The 15,336-nt window shown below is 31.0% G+C and overlaps 1 protein-coding gene across 8 annotated transcripts in view; it reads left to right on the top strand.

Moving 5' to 3' along the window:
* The window catches only part of Mi-2 (chromodomain-helicase-DNA-binding protein Mi-2 homolog), a 142,939-nt gene that overhangs the window by 88,795 nt on the left and 38,808 nt on the right, over window positions 1–15,336 (top strand). For all 8 annotated transcript variants that reach the window (XM_035374842.2, XM_035374836.2, XM_035374841.2 and 5 more), the window contains 7 exons: window positions 182–273; window positions 728–914; window positions 3,379–3,609; window positions 6,242–6,371; window positions 6,472–6,561; window positions 6,801–7,035; window positions 15,057–15,189. In XM_035374842.2, the coding sequence (XP_035230733.1) occupies window positions 182–273; window positions 728–914; window positions 3,379–3,609; window positions 6,242–6,371; window positions 6,472–6,561; window positions 6,801–7,035; window positions 15,057–15,189 (1,098 nt within the window). The remainder of the gene's footprint in view (window positions 1–181; window positions 274–727; window positions 915–3,378; window positions 3,610–6,241; window positions 6,372–6,471; window positions 6,562–6,800; window positions 7,036–15,056; window positions 15,190–15,336) is intronic.

Genomic DNA, 15,336 nt, shown 5'->3' with positions numbered 1-15,336 from the left:
CTTCAAACTAGTTAATAATGTACATTATAACAGGAACTGAGTTAACTGAGTACATGAACTTCAAAATAGTTTACACGTTAAATAAGATGGTGTTATTGAATTTACTGGATATACGTACTCGCAAGTTTATAATATGTGTTTTATTTGACATGTTGTAAAGCTTTGGATCTTTTCTTCTCAGGTGCTTGGATTCAATGCCAGACAGAGAAAAGCTTTCTTGAATGCAATCATGCGCTATGGCATGCCACCTCAAGATGCATTTAATTCACAATGGTAAGTTCTAATGAGAATTTAAACATGCAAATATTTTTTACTTCAAGCTTAAAATTAAATTAGTTTTTAAATAATCTTTTATGCATAGTTTTAGTTAGCACCTTTTTACTTTATTTATGTGTTACAGAATTATTTATTTTTTTTTAAAGATTATTTTGTTTGGTTAAATTTTATAATAAAATTCTGAATAAAAGTGATTTTCCTATCATAATTGGTGTATCCTGAATATTTAATTGAATTCTCAGTGATCAAGATGTTGCATAAATTTTTTAGATTTCATGAATTTATTACATTTTGAGGATTTTTATTCTTAAAAAGTAGAATTAAAATGTATTTTGATTTTATATTGATACCGATTTAGTATAACACTTAAAAATAGTTAACAAAAATCAGAGTAATAATATAATAATACTTTATAACATTATTCTGCAATAATTATGATTACTTTTTTAAGGTTGGTGCGTGATCTGAGAGGCAAGTCTGAAAAAAATTTCAAGGCCTACGTTTCTCTATTTATGCGCCACCTTTGTGAACCTGGTGCTGATAATTCGGAGACATTTGCCGATGGCGTGCCCAGAGAAGGACTTTCTCGACAACATGTGTTAACAAGGATTGGAGTTATGTCCTTGATAAGGAAAAAAGTTAGTATTTGCTTTGAATAAAATCATCTCTAGATTATTTTACAAGCATATATATGTATATATGGATAGATATATATTTATTTAATAATAAAGTTTTCTTTAATAAGTGCATGGTCTCGCGTAGTATTTATTTCATAAAATACTTGTATAGCAATTACAGACTGTTGAATAATAAATGTAATACATTAATTTGCATTCAAAAAACTAAAAAGTCATAATAACTAAAAGTCAGCCAGAAGTATTTTTCCCCCCTCCCCTAACAACGTTTTCTACTGAGGAGTTGCTAGGGGGAAAAGTTAATGGTTTTAAGCATATTGTAATTAGAGATTATTAAATTCATAGTTTAGATCAGTGGTCTTTGATAGTGGTACAGTATACCAAGTAAAGAGTGTGTAAGATATAGATACTGTATGAATTTTGTTGAGGAGAACTGGCAGATTGTAGTGGCATTATTGAAACTCATCCAAAGCAACAAATGTGAAGGCATGAAAGAAGTTGGCTAGAACATTATCAGAGTTGCCAACTCTCCCGATTTAGGCGGGAGACTCCCGATTTTCGACCGCTCTCCCGCCAACCCGATTTACAATATATTTCTCCCGACTTTTTCTTATTCTTAATATTTCTCACGATTTTTATGGAACTTGGCTTAATACTTCGTTATATGAACAAAAAAAAAAAAAAAAAAAAAAAAAAAAGTGATTTTGGACGTCTGAAAGCAACTGAATTTTCTCTAGATTATATCTAAAATGAAACCTTGCGAATCAGATGAGAATTTCTGCTTTGTGATCGACAGCATACGTATCCAGAAACTTCGTTCGCCAGTTGTCCAATGGGCACGAGCTCCACTGCATGTAATCTGACATATATTAGCCAATGAGCACAAAGCAAGCTCAAGGCCATTGGCCGTTCTTTGGATGTTCTTTCGCTATTTCGTTCATCTTGTCCATCTTGACCATCTTGACAGATCCCCATAGTAATGCAGAGTGTGAGAGGATTTTCAGTATTGTTGCGAAAACAAGGACTAAATTTAGATCTAATATTAGTGATGACACATTAGAAAAACTTTTATTAGCGAAAGCAGGCCTACGTGGCAATTGCTATGAACAAAATTATGAAGTTCTTTCTTAACGAGAGCAAAATCTGTCACTGTCCATAACATTTGTATGAAAACTGATTAAAGTGCCTTTTTTTTTTTTTTTTTTTTTTTTTAACGATGAAAGTAATAAAAATGTTTTTTATGTTTAAGGTATTTTTGTTTTGCTTGCATTTAAGACTTAGTAACTATTTAAAGTTAATTCATTATTAAAAACTATATTTTTATCATTTAAAAAGTCTTTTTAACATTGTGAAAAATCTCCTGATTTTTGAGTGTCATAGGTTGGCAAGTATGCATTATGAAGCTATGATATCACCTTATAGGGCATGCCAGTATCCAGAAGACCACTATATATTGGATGCAATTTTAAAGAAAATCTGTGTGAGAAATAGGATGAAATCACAAGAACTTCGGTTTATAAACAAGGTTGAAAAACTTAATAATGTACTTTGAGGGGGGAAGCAAAGAGTATGATTTTTCCAGCAGTGGGTAGGAGAAAAAGAATTCTTTATGTGTCATGAAACACACAACCTAAAGTACTACAATTTGCATTAAGAGTACCTGTCTCACCCATCTTACAGCCAAGACACAGTTTGTTCAAATTCTAGTTTATTTTGATCAGCATAACATTTTTAGTTAAAAAAGTATTTCAAAACATCTAATGGTATGGTATTAGCCAGTATTTGGATGCTAAGAAACTCTAGATGTTATTGAAGAAAAAGTGTATTGAAAATATTCTGTTCAGGAAAAGGTTATAGACAAGACAACTTCATTATTAGTCGTGCAGCACGTTACTGACTAGGGGGTTATAATGTTTTGGCTGTTCAGTATAAGTTAACATACTAAGTTAGAAAGTTTTATTATTCTAAATAGATTTTCTACTTCTAGATTTTTCTAATTTTCATATTCAGTTAAAAAACTTAAAATTCTTCTCTTTGAGAATCCAATAGATTGGTTAAAATATCTGGAGAAATATTCCCTTATCTGCATATTCTTAAACTCAGTTTGTTTAAATGTAGGTAATGATACATATAATTTCTTATTACTGCACTATTGTTTAAATTTCTAAGTATTCTTCACTATCAAATGCTGTTAACAGTCACTGTTTTGGCAGATTCAAAACTTGCTCTGAAATATGAAAGTTCCAGAACTTAAAAAGTACTAGATTAAAAGTAAAACTTGTACTAATTTTTCATCAGATCATTAATCTGCTTTTGAGTCAGTATTCTGACATTAATTTTTGACCACTGTTGACTACTGTTAGTAAGCAGTGACATGTATCTCAGGAAACTTAAGTGTTAACTCAATTTTGATGATTTGTAGTTTTTACCTTTATAAGATTAATAATGTATTTTTTCCTTTCCTCAGGTTCAAGAATTTGAGCACATCAATGGTCTTTATAGCATACCACCTGGGGAACTTCCAAACAAAATGCCTGACATTCCACAGGCTGCTACAGTTCCTGTTAGTGGCACCACTCCAAGTGATAGCAAGGAATCAACACCAGCTCCAACCCCTGCTTCAACACCAGCCCCTTCTTCTGTAGCTGAAGAAGTGAAAGAAGAAACTGAAAACAAAGAGAAAGCAGAGGTTCCTGAAGTATGTATAAAACATTGTTGTTTATATATACGCAATACATTTGGAAAATTGTCAAGTTCCCACTCGTGACCAGGTGGTTTAAGGCAGCTGAATACTGATAATTTGACCTGGTTTGGATTCGAGCCCAGACAAAGGAGCTGGCTACATTATTGTTTTTGTGGTTTTCCGCACACGTAATGTGAATATAAGCCCATTTTTCCCGAAAAAGTTCTCAATGAAATCATCCGTTTTCTGAACCTTCAGAGTATTATGGGTTTAGCCCTGAAATTTCAATTTCCTCAAAATCTCATGAATAAAAATGGTATTTTGTTGATTATAATTAAAAAATAATTCTCTCATTTTATACCTTGATTGCCTTTCTTTCAGTACATCCAAACGGAAATTGGATACTTTAAAAACTGGCAGAACTTTTCATGTGTAATGATTGCAAAAACTACTATAGAGAATTTTCCATCCATAACGCCGAGAGGGTTAAGCAGGTAGTCTTTAATGATTTTGCCATATTCAAATAACCTAACTGAATTGTTGGAATTTCAATTTTAAATTTCAGAATTTTTCAGATTTTAAATCATCTGTTTAAATCTAATAAGATGATACAAAAATTATAAAATTAAAAATATGAAATATTTTTTTATCAAGTAATGAAACATCCCTTTTAAAAAGTCATTCATGATCATCACTTTTAACATAACAAATGATTTGTCTGTGATCCATTGTGACTAAAGTGCCAGAATCCACTAAAAATTTCTTTCCCCCTAATGTTATGTACGAGGGGTGGCCATAGCACAGCAGCTTGCATGCTGCATGTTGCGTCTGCAGGTGAGTGGTTTGCCTCATATTTAAATAAAATTACAATAGTGTAATAAAATATGATATAATATATACAAACATATACAAATTATAGATATAAATGAAGTATAGTAAACTTAAACTGATCAATATTATCCAAAAGTAATTATTTTGTTTCATTTTATGTTAGTTAAGAAACTTAATAATGTTATTCAAAAATGTTTAAAAAAATGAAAATATTGTACTGATTTTATCAAACAATTTTGTAAAAATCTTTATATTTCTGAAAGGTTAGATTTTCTTATGGATGCTTTATGAATAGATGGATAGATGGTTGCTTTACACGAAGGGTCTACTGTATTTCTGAATCATTAGTAGCATTAGAACCTAAATTAAGGTGGTCTATGAGTGGAACAGAAAATGCATGCAATGCATCAAAAACATTTACTATCATACATAATTTGATACAAGTCAAAAATAATTTATTAGTTGGTGCGACATCCAATTTGATGAGAAATTTATATCAGTTTAAAATTTTGGGAATTTGTAATAAATCTGATGACATTCGCAGCTTAGAAGACAACATTACCTTAAAAAAAAAATTCAGGAATTCATAACATTTGAGGACAGTAGTTATATGTCATACTTGCCGGGAAGTATGCAGGGAAATTATGGGATAATTTTGAGGTAGGAGAAGAATGATCTGAATGATGTAAAATATGGACTTGTGGCTTTGGAGAATCTACCTGCAGCTTTTGCACTTTCCTGAATTCTAACATGCGGCTTTTACTGACATAAAGTTTGACCACGTCTGGTATGTACTGTTGTGTTTTCAGTGCCCATACCCTTCTCTTAATTTTGAGATGGATATGCCGTTATCCATTTTCTATAACAATTCCACTGTTTGCTGATTGATCTTAAATTTGATAAAATAGCTGGAATAATAATAGCCAAAAAATATCTAGATATTAAATTAAAGAAGAACAAAGTTTGCTATGTCATCTGAACTTCCTTGAAATCTAATTCTTTCTCTCTTCCTACTGCCATACCAACAAAAGAAAACCAGTATAGAGTAGCATCCCATTCCAGACAATGTTTATTAATAATTGTTTATGTCAGATAGAAAAATGCTACCCTTCCCCACATATACATAGCCACTCAGAGACGAAAGTGTGGTTATGGGTAAATGTCAGTGTCATTAGCCAAAATGTGATTTCCTAGCCAGGCCAGTAGCTGTTTGAAAGTGACACAATAATCTTGGTTCTTTGGTTGGGTAAACAACTGCTCTAAGTTTTTTTTTATTTATTATTATTATTATTATTATTATTATTATTTTAGTATCTTATTCTTCATTTCTAGACACTAGACATTGTAAGGGGGGAAAAAACTGTTCTGATATCCAGAGGCCTGCATGGAAATTTAGATTTTAGACTTAATATTGTACTCATAATTATCATTTTAACGTCCCTTTTGCTTATTGATTACTTAATCTTAAATATAAAAACTGTGTACTTAGTCTTTGAAGTAGTGATTAAGAAACACATTACTAAAATTTCTGGCAACTGTATTTATACATAATAATGAATTTTTATTTATAGTGACAGTAACATCATTTATTCCACCACTGTCCAATTTTTTTATTTCATTAGTGAAATTAATTTTTTAATAACCTCTTCAAATATTACCATAGACTTTTATTTCTGTTTAATTTCATGCATTAGGGTTTTTTTTAACAAAGTTTTTTTTTTTTTTTTTTTTTTTTTTTTTTTTGAGGGAGGGAATATATTGGTTAAATTTAAAAAAAAAAAAAAAAAAAAAAATTACATTTTTTTTCCCACTGCAGGAGCCAAAAGAGAACGCTGAAGTGGTTATGAAAGAAGAAAAGAAAGAAATAGTCGATGAAAAGAAGAATGAAGAAAAAAGTGATGATAAAGATGAAGTTATGGAAGTTGATTCATCAGTAGTAAAAAAAGGTATATTTTGAAGTGTAAAAGCAAAAAGTCTTAAATTTTCGGAAGTTTTTATTATTTTAATTACAAAGTCTAGAATGATCCCCCCAATTTATATTTTTAGAAGAGAAGACAGACACATTTGAAGATGAAGATAAGGATGCGGATAAAGAAAATAAAGATAAATCCCATGAAAATAAGGAGAAAAATAATGGTAAGTTTGCTTGTATAAAATTAATATGAATTATGCCAAAATAAGATATTTTTATTCCTTTTCTTTGGGGGGTTAAAAATACTATAGTTTGTTTTATAAATAGTATCATACTTGAAATTTTCTTGTAAAATTTGTGTTTTAGTAATGTAATTTTAATTTATAATATTCGAGTTTGATTCTGAATACAAATTATTGTCACTGATTTCTATTAAGTAATCAAAATTTCTGTTGTTTTGTAGATAACAAAGCTGAAGTTATAGAGATAAGGGATGAAGAGAAACCTACTAAAGATGGTGATGTTAAAGAAGATGGTGATTCAAAGGGAAAGAGAAAATTTATGTTCAATATTGCTGATGGTGGTTTTACCGAGCTTCACACATTGTGGCAAAATGAAGAACGAGCAGCTGTTCCTGGCAGAGAATATGAAATTTGGCATAGGCGTCATGATTATTGGTTGCTGGCAGGGATAGTAAAGTATCCTTTATAGTTGTGATTATAATCTAAAATGGAAAATTGCTTTTTGAGAAAATTCGTTTAACACTGTACAAATGCACCCTTTATTATTATTATTATTATTATTATTATTATTTAAATGTAATGAACCCACTTGTAGCAGCTGACTCCCTAATATAGCCACCTTCAAAAGCGACAAGTATTTGAGGACAAAAATAAATTTTAGTATTACGTACAGATCTCTAAATGACCATTTCTACAGAGACTAAAGTCATCTAGAACAGCATTTCTCAACTTTTTGTGGTACGTGGAACAATGGCTGTAACACGACAAATGTGATCGCACTCCAATGTTGCCAATCTTCAAAGACAAAATTATAGATTCTATATTTAAAATGATGGCATTAAATTTCAAAAAGAAAAAAGAAGCTTTAACTACAGCAGTCGTCAATAAGCGATTTATCTAGTCTGCCGCATATTCCACTAGTCGTCAATAGGTGTTTTACTGTTTTAAAGCTTTTGTCGAGCGACATTTCGTCATCAGTGAGTGATTATAAAACAACAATAATTTATTATTCTTATTTATAAATACCAAATTGACTGAAAAGCAAGCTAATTATAACATAATAAATAACTAATTATACAACACTGTAAATAGTCCGAAAAAATAGTAAATTTTGTTTTGCTTTACAATTTTTATAATAAATATTACAATGTAAGCATTGTATCTATTTGTATTTTTACATCATCAACAAAATAAAAAATGAAATTCTCTTGGGGTGTCTGGTAGTTTATGTCCAGCGACTCCCAAAGTGTGGCTGGACTGTGTCAATCCCCAGTAATATGTTTTGGAGATTTATAACAGTTCTATAGTTCAGCTGCCTCAAATGCATCTTGGCTGGCATTCTGCCAAAACGCATAGACTCGTCCAAAAGGAACATTATTACTTGCTGCTATGTGAAAGTCTTCTCTTCTGGTAAATTTATATGCTAGAGTCATCCAAATTATTCTCAAAATAGAAAGTCCACATCCTTCCACTATATTTTGAGAATAATTCGGTCTGAATGGTGCATGTGTGCTTGCGTTCATGGTCGTGGATGAGGTGGTTGAACTATAATAAGGTTGCTGCATTAACAGGGTTCGTAGCGGTCCTTATAAGTGCTTATAAGTCCTTATATTTGAAAATAAAATGTAAAGGCCCTTATAGGTGCTTACTTTTTCTTTAAAGCCCTTATTTTTTTGTTTTTAGTGTTTATTTTTTGCTTTTAGTGCTTTTTTTTTTAATGAACGCGCTATTTTTCCCTGTACCAAAGCCGAAACTAAATAAACAACTTTTCTTCCTAATATGGAATGTCAGATGGTGAATCATACTCCTGGAAATAGCTTTTCCCCCTTTCTCTGCATAACCTTTGGTGCATTAACATAACCTTTGGTGTGCACGAAGAGTACAGACAGGTGCCCATCGTTCTATTGGTCAAAGAATTGCAAAAGCAGTAGAAATTTCAGTACATTCGGCATTCTTTTCTTCCCACCTTCACCACCGTTTGAATTTCTATCCAGATCTTAATAATTTGCATTCTCGTTCCGCTTGGTCAGTTCATATTTGTGTTTATTATGATCATTATGCTTATATTATGAGTATATGTATGAATGTTTATAATAACATAGTTGCAGTAACTGCTGAAGTATAGTATGGTTGTGTTTTAACACAGATTAGCTTTTTAGGAATAATACTCGGAATGGCTTAAATAAAGGGAAAGTAATCGAATAGTCAAAATAATTTCATTTTTTTGGCCAATACATTATATAGTACGAAGATTGGGAGGTTCTCCCCTTTCTCCGCAAAATCTTGAATATTGAAACTGTTACAAGTTCGCTGCAAAACAAGCAACGGACTTTTTTTTTTTTGTCACTTTCCAATCTGGATTGAATAGGACTAAAAGTTCTGCGGTCTACCAACCCAAGCGAAGAATGATTCTATTGCGGAAATTTAACGCCGTCTGTTGAAAATTAGAATGAAAAACACCCCAATTACTCGTATTTAGTTCTTTGCGTAATATCACATAGGGAAGAATTATGGCACACGTATTGCGTAATAATGTTTGCGATATTTTGCAGAGATAATTAATTTTGATGTTCTATCCGAGATTTGTTTATGAACACTTAAAAGAGTTTTACTGTGCTTACTAAGCAGAATATTTTTCAGTTCCATTGGTTTATTTTTATATGATGCACATATCGAAATGTCAAAAGCATTTATTTAGCGGAAAAATCTAAAAAGTGGCTACAGTCAACCCCCCCCCCCCCTCCGCTCCTCTTTTTCAAGTTACGCTTAACTGTCCGAATATTCACCAGTTTCCAAGTGTGTGGCTTAGTTAAGCTTTTACTGTTAAAGGATGACTGCATGAAGCAAATTTCTGTCTTCTGATTTCAGAAATGTTCCTCTTTTTTACTTAAATTACTTTGCTTGCAATATCTGTTAAGGAAAAACTGATATACAATGAAAATTTAGAAAATATTCAGAATTTAGATTTAAATTATTTAAATATTTCTCTTAATAAATACTGCATTTCTCATATTTTAAATTACAAGTCTAATTTTTAAGGTTATGCAGTTGTGTATAATGTCATTAGACGGGTGCTTATTTTTTTTCTTAAAATGTGCTTGAAAAGTGCTTATAGGTGCTTATTTTTTTAACTAAAATGTGGCTATGAACCCTGATTAAGATTTGTGTGCGTTTTAATTCTTTTGAAATAAGCTTGGTTAATGCCCATCGATACCTCGCATAAGTGCTGCTAGACTCTGTAAACCTGCTTATTTTTTTAACTAAAATGTGGCTATGAACCCTGATTAAGATTTGTGTGCTTTTTAATTCTTTTGAAATAAGCTTGGTTAATGCCCATCGATACCTCGCATAAGTGCTGCTAGACTCTGTAAACCTGCTTATTTTTTTAACTAAAATGTGGCTATGAACCCTGATTAAGATTTGTGTGCGTTTTAATTCTTTTGAAATAAGCTTGGTTAATGCCCATCGATACCTTGCATAAGTGCTGCTAGACTCTGTAAACCCCAATAATACATTTCTGAGATTTTGTATTTTTAAGGTTGCTGCATCGACATCTTGTGTGCATTTTTGTTTTTCTGGAATAGTGTGGTTTTATATAACTGTCATGAATCAATCATCAATGTCTGCAAACAAATGAGCAAGATTTGAAGTTTAAGATAGCGACAACGACAGCGATGGCATAATTACCAGTGGAAGCGTATTATCCGGCGATTTTGAAAATATAAGAGATAGTGACATAGACTAAGATGTAATCGAATTTACTATTGAATCCAGCAATAGTAGTAGTTGCCAGGGAAATATAAGTTTTCATTAGAGACTGTGACTACTTTTAACTGGAAGCGTATAATTTTGACAGTGCAGAGTTAGTGATATGTTTCTGTGGCAATATGATTATTTTACAAAGTTTTTTTTTATATGGGCCTAGTACAAATAATTGCAGATGAATCCAATAGATATTATGTATTCTGTACAAGAGACAAGAACGATGCAACAAGGTCCAAAACAAAATGGTTGGTAAACACAGTAACTGATGAGTTTTGTTAATTTTTAGCATTATGTTTGTTGATGCCTAAAGTGAAGAAGAGTACCATATCCGAATACTGATAAAAAAATATGAGGATTCGAACCGATTTTTTGTAACAAATTTATGACTTGCAACAGATGTGCACAAGTTTTGCGATTTTTACATTTTGCAGATAACGACAACCAACCAGAAAACATTAGGGTGTGGAAAATTCGAAACATGTTTTAAAATCTAAATGCCGAATTTTCTACATATTTTTCAATATTTCAAAAAATATGTATTGATGAATCTCATATTGTTTCAGGGCAGGTTATCATTCAAACAATATATTCTTTCAAAATGACATCAGTTTTGACTAAAACTGTTTTTACTCTGTGATTCTGAAACCAGAATTATTTTGAAAATTTTGGTTTACTCAGGTTCTGTCAGAGATATACCACAAGACGAAACATTTGGTATCGTGGGCGCTATAGTGAAAAGGTTGTAGAAAATTATCGGGGGGGGGGGACTTTTACTATATATTGATAATTGTTACACTAGCCTGGCGTTGGCAGTGTATTTGGTTGAAAATGGCATTGGTTTATGCGGCATGGTCAAGAAAAACCAAAAACATTTCCCAAAATTTACAACATTCAGATGCGAAGCTAAAGAAAACGTGGAAGATTTTGGCTCTAAAGTGTAAAGATAAAAAGGATGTGCATTTTATTTCCACATTTCACAAAGGAACACTAGTGGATAATGGAAAAGTGAATCATAGAACCCAGAAAGGATTATGAAACCATACTATGTACTAGAATACAAATATGAGACTTAAAGATAAAATTGACATGCAGCTATCATTTGTAGAAAGGGTTCGTAAAAGTGTGAAGTGGTATAAAAAGTTTTTTTTTTTTTTTTTCCCCCCAAGCTGTTAGATATTTTTATTTTGAATTCATATATTTCTGGTAAAAACAGGGCAGGTTATCATTCAAACAATATATCCTTTCAAAATTACATCGATTCGGAATAAAACAACTTGTCATTGAAAGAATTTATTAGAAACAGTAAACAACAAATTTTGTCACAGCACAGAGCTCTTACTCCAGCTTGATCTGGTAGACAAAGTGGAGAATTGCTTGGCAATCAGCTGCCAGTAATCTTGTCGAAAGACATTTTTTGGACAATTTTCCACCCGCTGCTGGGAGAAGAAAGGTCCAAAGAATATGCCACATTTGTAGTCACATCACCAGAACCGAATGAAACTGCAAATGTATGACAACTTGGTGTCCGGAGTGCTAAGTGTGTTTATGTGTTTGATATTGTTTTAGAATCCAAAAACTCTTGATATTTGCTTTTTTTTTTTTTTTTTTTTTTTTTTTTGTCATTATAGTTTACAAGAACATTGTATTTAGCCTAAGTTTATATGCTAGTGGTGTAAGTATGTGTATGGGATTATAAGTTCAGGCAGATATCTGTAAATTGTTATATTGTTTAGGGATATGATGTTACCCTTTCCCTTTTTATCATGCTTCCAATCTTTCTGAAGCTAAATCTAATATGAAGAAAGAAATTTTGCAAAATCTTAATTTTTGCTAATTTTTATGTTGTGTAGTTATGTATAATTTTACCTGTAGTTAAAGGGTTAATAAGAAAAAAAATGTTGCACAGACAGGTAAAATTTTCCAAGAATCGGTTTTTCGAAATAAAAATTCAAGGTAAATTTTGAGATTCCAGTAAAAATCTCCGAGGGCTGCCATTTTTCCGTAAACCAATGTCGATCTGTCCAACCAATGGTTAAGAATCCTTGGTGTATACAATATGCTTTTTGAGCCAGTTGCAAAGGTTATGATGAAAACATGCGATTAGTATGCATGCATTAAATTAAGTCAGAGCTGAAAATGGAACACATGATGCTCATATTCTTAGCCTCACTGCTACTATGTGCATCCAATGCAAAATAATGTGAAGTCATTCTTCTTCTGCCATTAAGGCAGCAAGTGACTTCTAGTGCTAGTCCTTTAACTGAGACATGGAATTAATGGAAACCTTTGTGGTAACTTTTGTAAAGGATGTCATCTAAGCAGTAATGCCTTCATGTTGCGAGACCGGAAAAGCAGAAGTTAGATAACTTTAAAGAGAACCTTAACCTTACAATCCAGATCTCTCACTGTGAGGTTTTCTTTCTTTGATCCTCTGAAACCATTTTGAAAGACATCTCTTTTAGTTAGACGATGATCTGTGAAGTATTATAAACTGAAAACTAATGTGTATTGTTTAATATGAGTACTCGTTACCTGAAAATACATGTTCAGGGCACAACGATAGGTCCCTTAATACTAATAAATGTAAATTAAATGGACAACAACAGATACTCTAAGAAAGCTTGAGCTAATGCATTGCACAGTATGCATGATAACATACACAACTGCCAGATTATAATAGTTTTCTTTTTTAAATGGTGGTAGGTATATTGTTATAATAACTTCTGAATTTAGAAGGACTGGCAAATAGTGTTAAAAAACACTAGTCTAGCACTGGCAGTTGAGAAATGCTTGTCTAGTACACAGGTAGTTATCTTTAAGAGGGTTCTGTGTAATAGTAGTATAGGTATTATTTTACATTAAGAGAACGAGCATATACTTTATTTGATAAAACTGTGACAGCATGTGATCTGTGAATGAAAAATTTAATTTCTTTCCCATAAAATTTGAAAAGATATAGTTTTTTTTTTTTTTTTTTTTTTATATATAATGAAGTACTTACTTTTGATATTTGTATCTTATTCACTACTGAGGCGTTTGGTTAGCACCATGAGATAATAACTAATCAATAAATGATTGCTTCCATGTTGCAATCATGTATGCCTGCAAGGCATAGGGTATCTTTTGTTGTATTTATTACCTTTGTGTTTTGCCTTTGTTACTATCTTCCTAAATCTGTAGAATTTAAGAAATAAAGGGAAAGCTGTGAGTTTTTAGAATTGCAGAGCATTGTTGAAACATTAAGAATATTCAAATACCTATTCAATATAATTTTATATTAGTCGAGAAAAATATATAATGGAAATGGAACACTGAAAAGTACGGATAGACTATTTCAAAGATGGTGACTAATACATTTGAAGAAAACCAACATCAGTGCTGCATTGTTACTATACTATTAACATATTTAGTGAAACAGGTTTTTTCTTATTTAGCTAGAAAGTCAGAAAAAATAGAAACTTTTTCAAAAAGATTTTTAAAAAAAATTGAGAATTTTCCTCCAAAACTCAAACAGTACAAAAGAACCCTGTAGTGTAGTAAAAAGTTTGTTTTAAATATCATATATTAAACAAAAGTTTCCGTTCTTAAAAAGAAACCAAATTAAGAGTTATAGGGTAAGAGAGATCTTGATTTTCTTGCAGAAAGTATTTTACTCATCTCATATTTAACATAGTTTTAATTATCATTCTTTCCTTTACCTGTTGGTGAGCTGTTCTTTACTTTTTCTTTAGTAATATTTCTGTTATTCAGTCTTTAGGAATATAGTCCCCTTTCAAATATAAATAGTATAGTTAAGAATAATGTGAATTATGCATTATCATAAATGATTGTGCACTTTTTTTAGTTTAATGTCATTCTGAACTCCTCATTGTTATTTCAAAGTATTTAGAAAGTAATATTTATTATGATAAATTATATACTGTTATAAATTCCTTTTATAAAAATAAGCTTTTCTCCAAAGTTTGGTATCTGTTTTTTACCCTTCTTAATGTTTTGAATGGTTTTCAGCTGCTCATTTCCTATATTTTTTCATTTGCTTTGCAGTAGAAATAATAATATTCTTATTTATTGTATTATTTTTTTAGTAAACATATAAAATTATTCAGGTATTTAATAAGTAGTTTTATCATGTTTGATCAGAGAAATTGTTCTACTTGTTCATGGAAAATCAGAGAAGTATGTATGCTAACATTATTTTTTAAGAATACTTATTTACATTTTTATGGTGGGGACATTTTCAATAGCCATACAGTATATTTGCTGTTGTGGCATTTTCAACGGCTGTATGATATTTTTTATTGGTATGGTATTATCAAGAACTATATAGAATTTTTAGTATAGCTAAAGAAGGTAATATTAGAGCAAATTTTTTAAGATGATTATATATGATGGATGAAACTGTTAAAGAGTGGAACAGTTATCTTCAAATAAATTATACTGTTGAAACAGGAGACCCCAAATCAGCAACCAAAATGTTTTTGTCTAGACCACTGCTAAAGTTACCTTGAACTCAACTTCACGATAGTGATGAAGACAGAGGAGCCTGAATTTTTATTTATACATTCAGTTCAAATTAAGTTCTCTAATTTATTGCTAATTTGGAGTATAATTTGCTTTTATAAATGAGACTTTATTTTAATTGCAATTTTTTATAATGTTTCTAATTATTATTTGATATTATTTCAACATGTTTATCCTTAACCAAATTTTAGACATGGATATGGTCGGTGGCAAGATATACAGAATGATTTTGCTTTTAGTATTATAAATGAACCTTTCAAAATGGATGTAGGGAAAGGCAATTTCTTAGAAATAAAAAATAAGTTTCTTGCACGACGGTTTAAGGTAAGCCTTGTTTGTTACTACATTTAGTAGTATTAGATGCTACATTTAGTATTTTGAGAACTATATTAAAACATTATTGCATTCTTGATGAAATGACCTTCAATTATGTGATGTAACTTTGATATTATTTTGAATATGCTAATAGGA

The sequence above is a fragment of the Stegodyphus dumicola genome, chromosome 12 (genome assembly GCF_044657685.1).
Source record: "Stegodyphus dumicola isolate Sdum_Otavi_A_Nest chromosome 12, ASM4465768v1".
Classification (NCBI taxonomy): domain Eukaryota; kingdom Metazoa; phylum Arthropoda; class Arachnida; order Araneae; family Eresidae; genus Stegodyphus; species Stegodyphus dumicola.
This window is presented reverse-complemented; position numbering and strand designations above follow the sequence as displayed.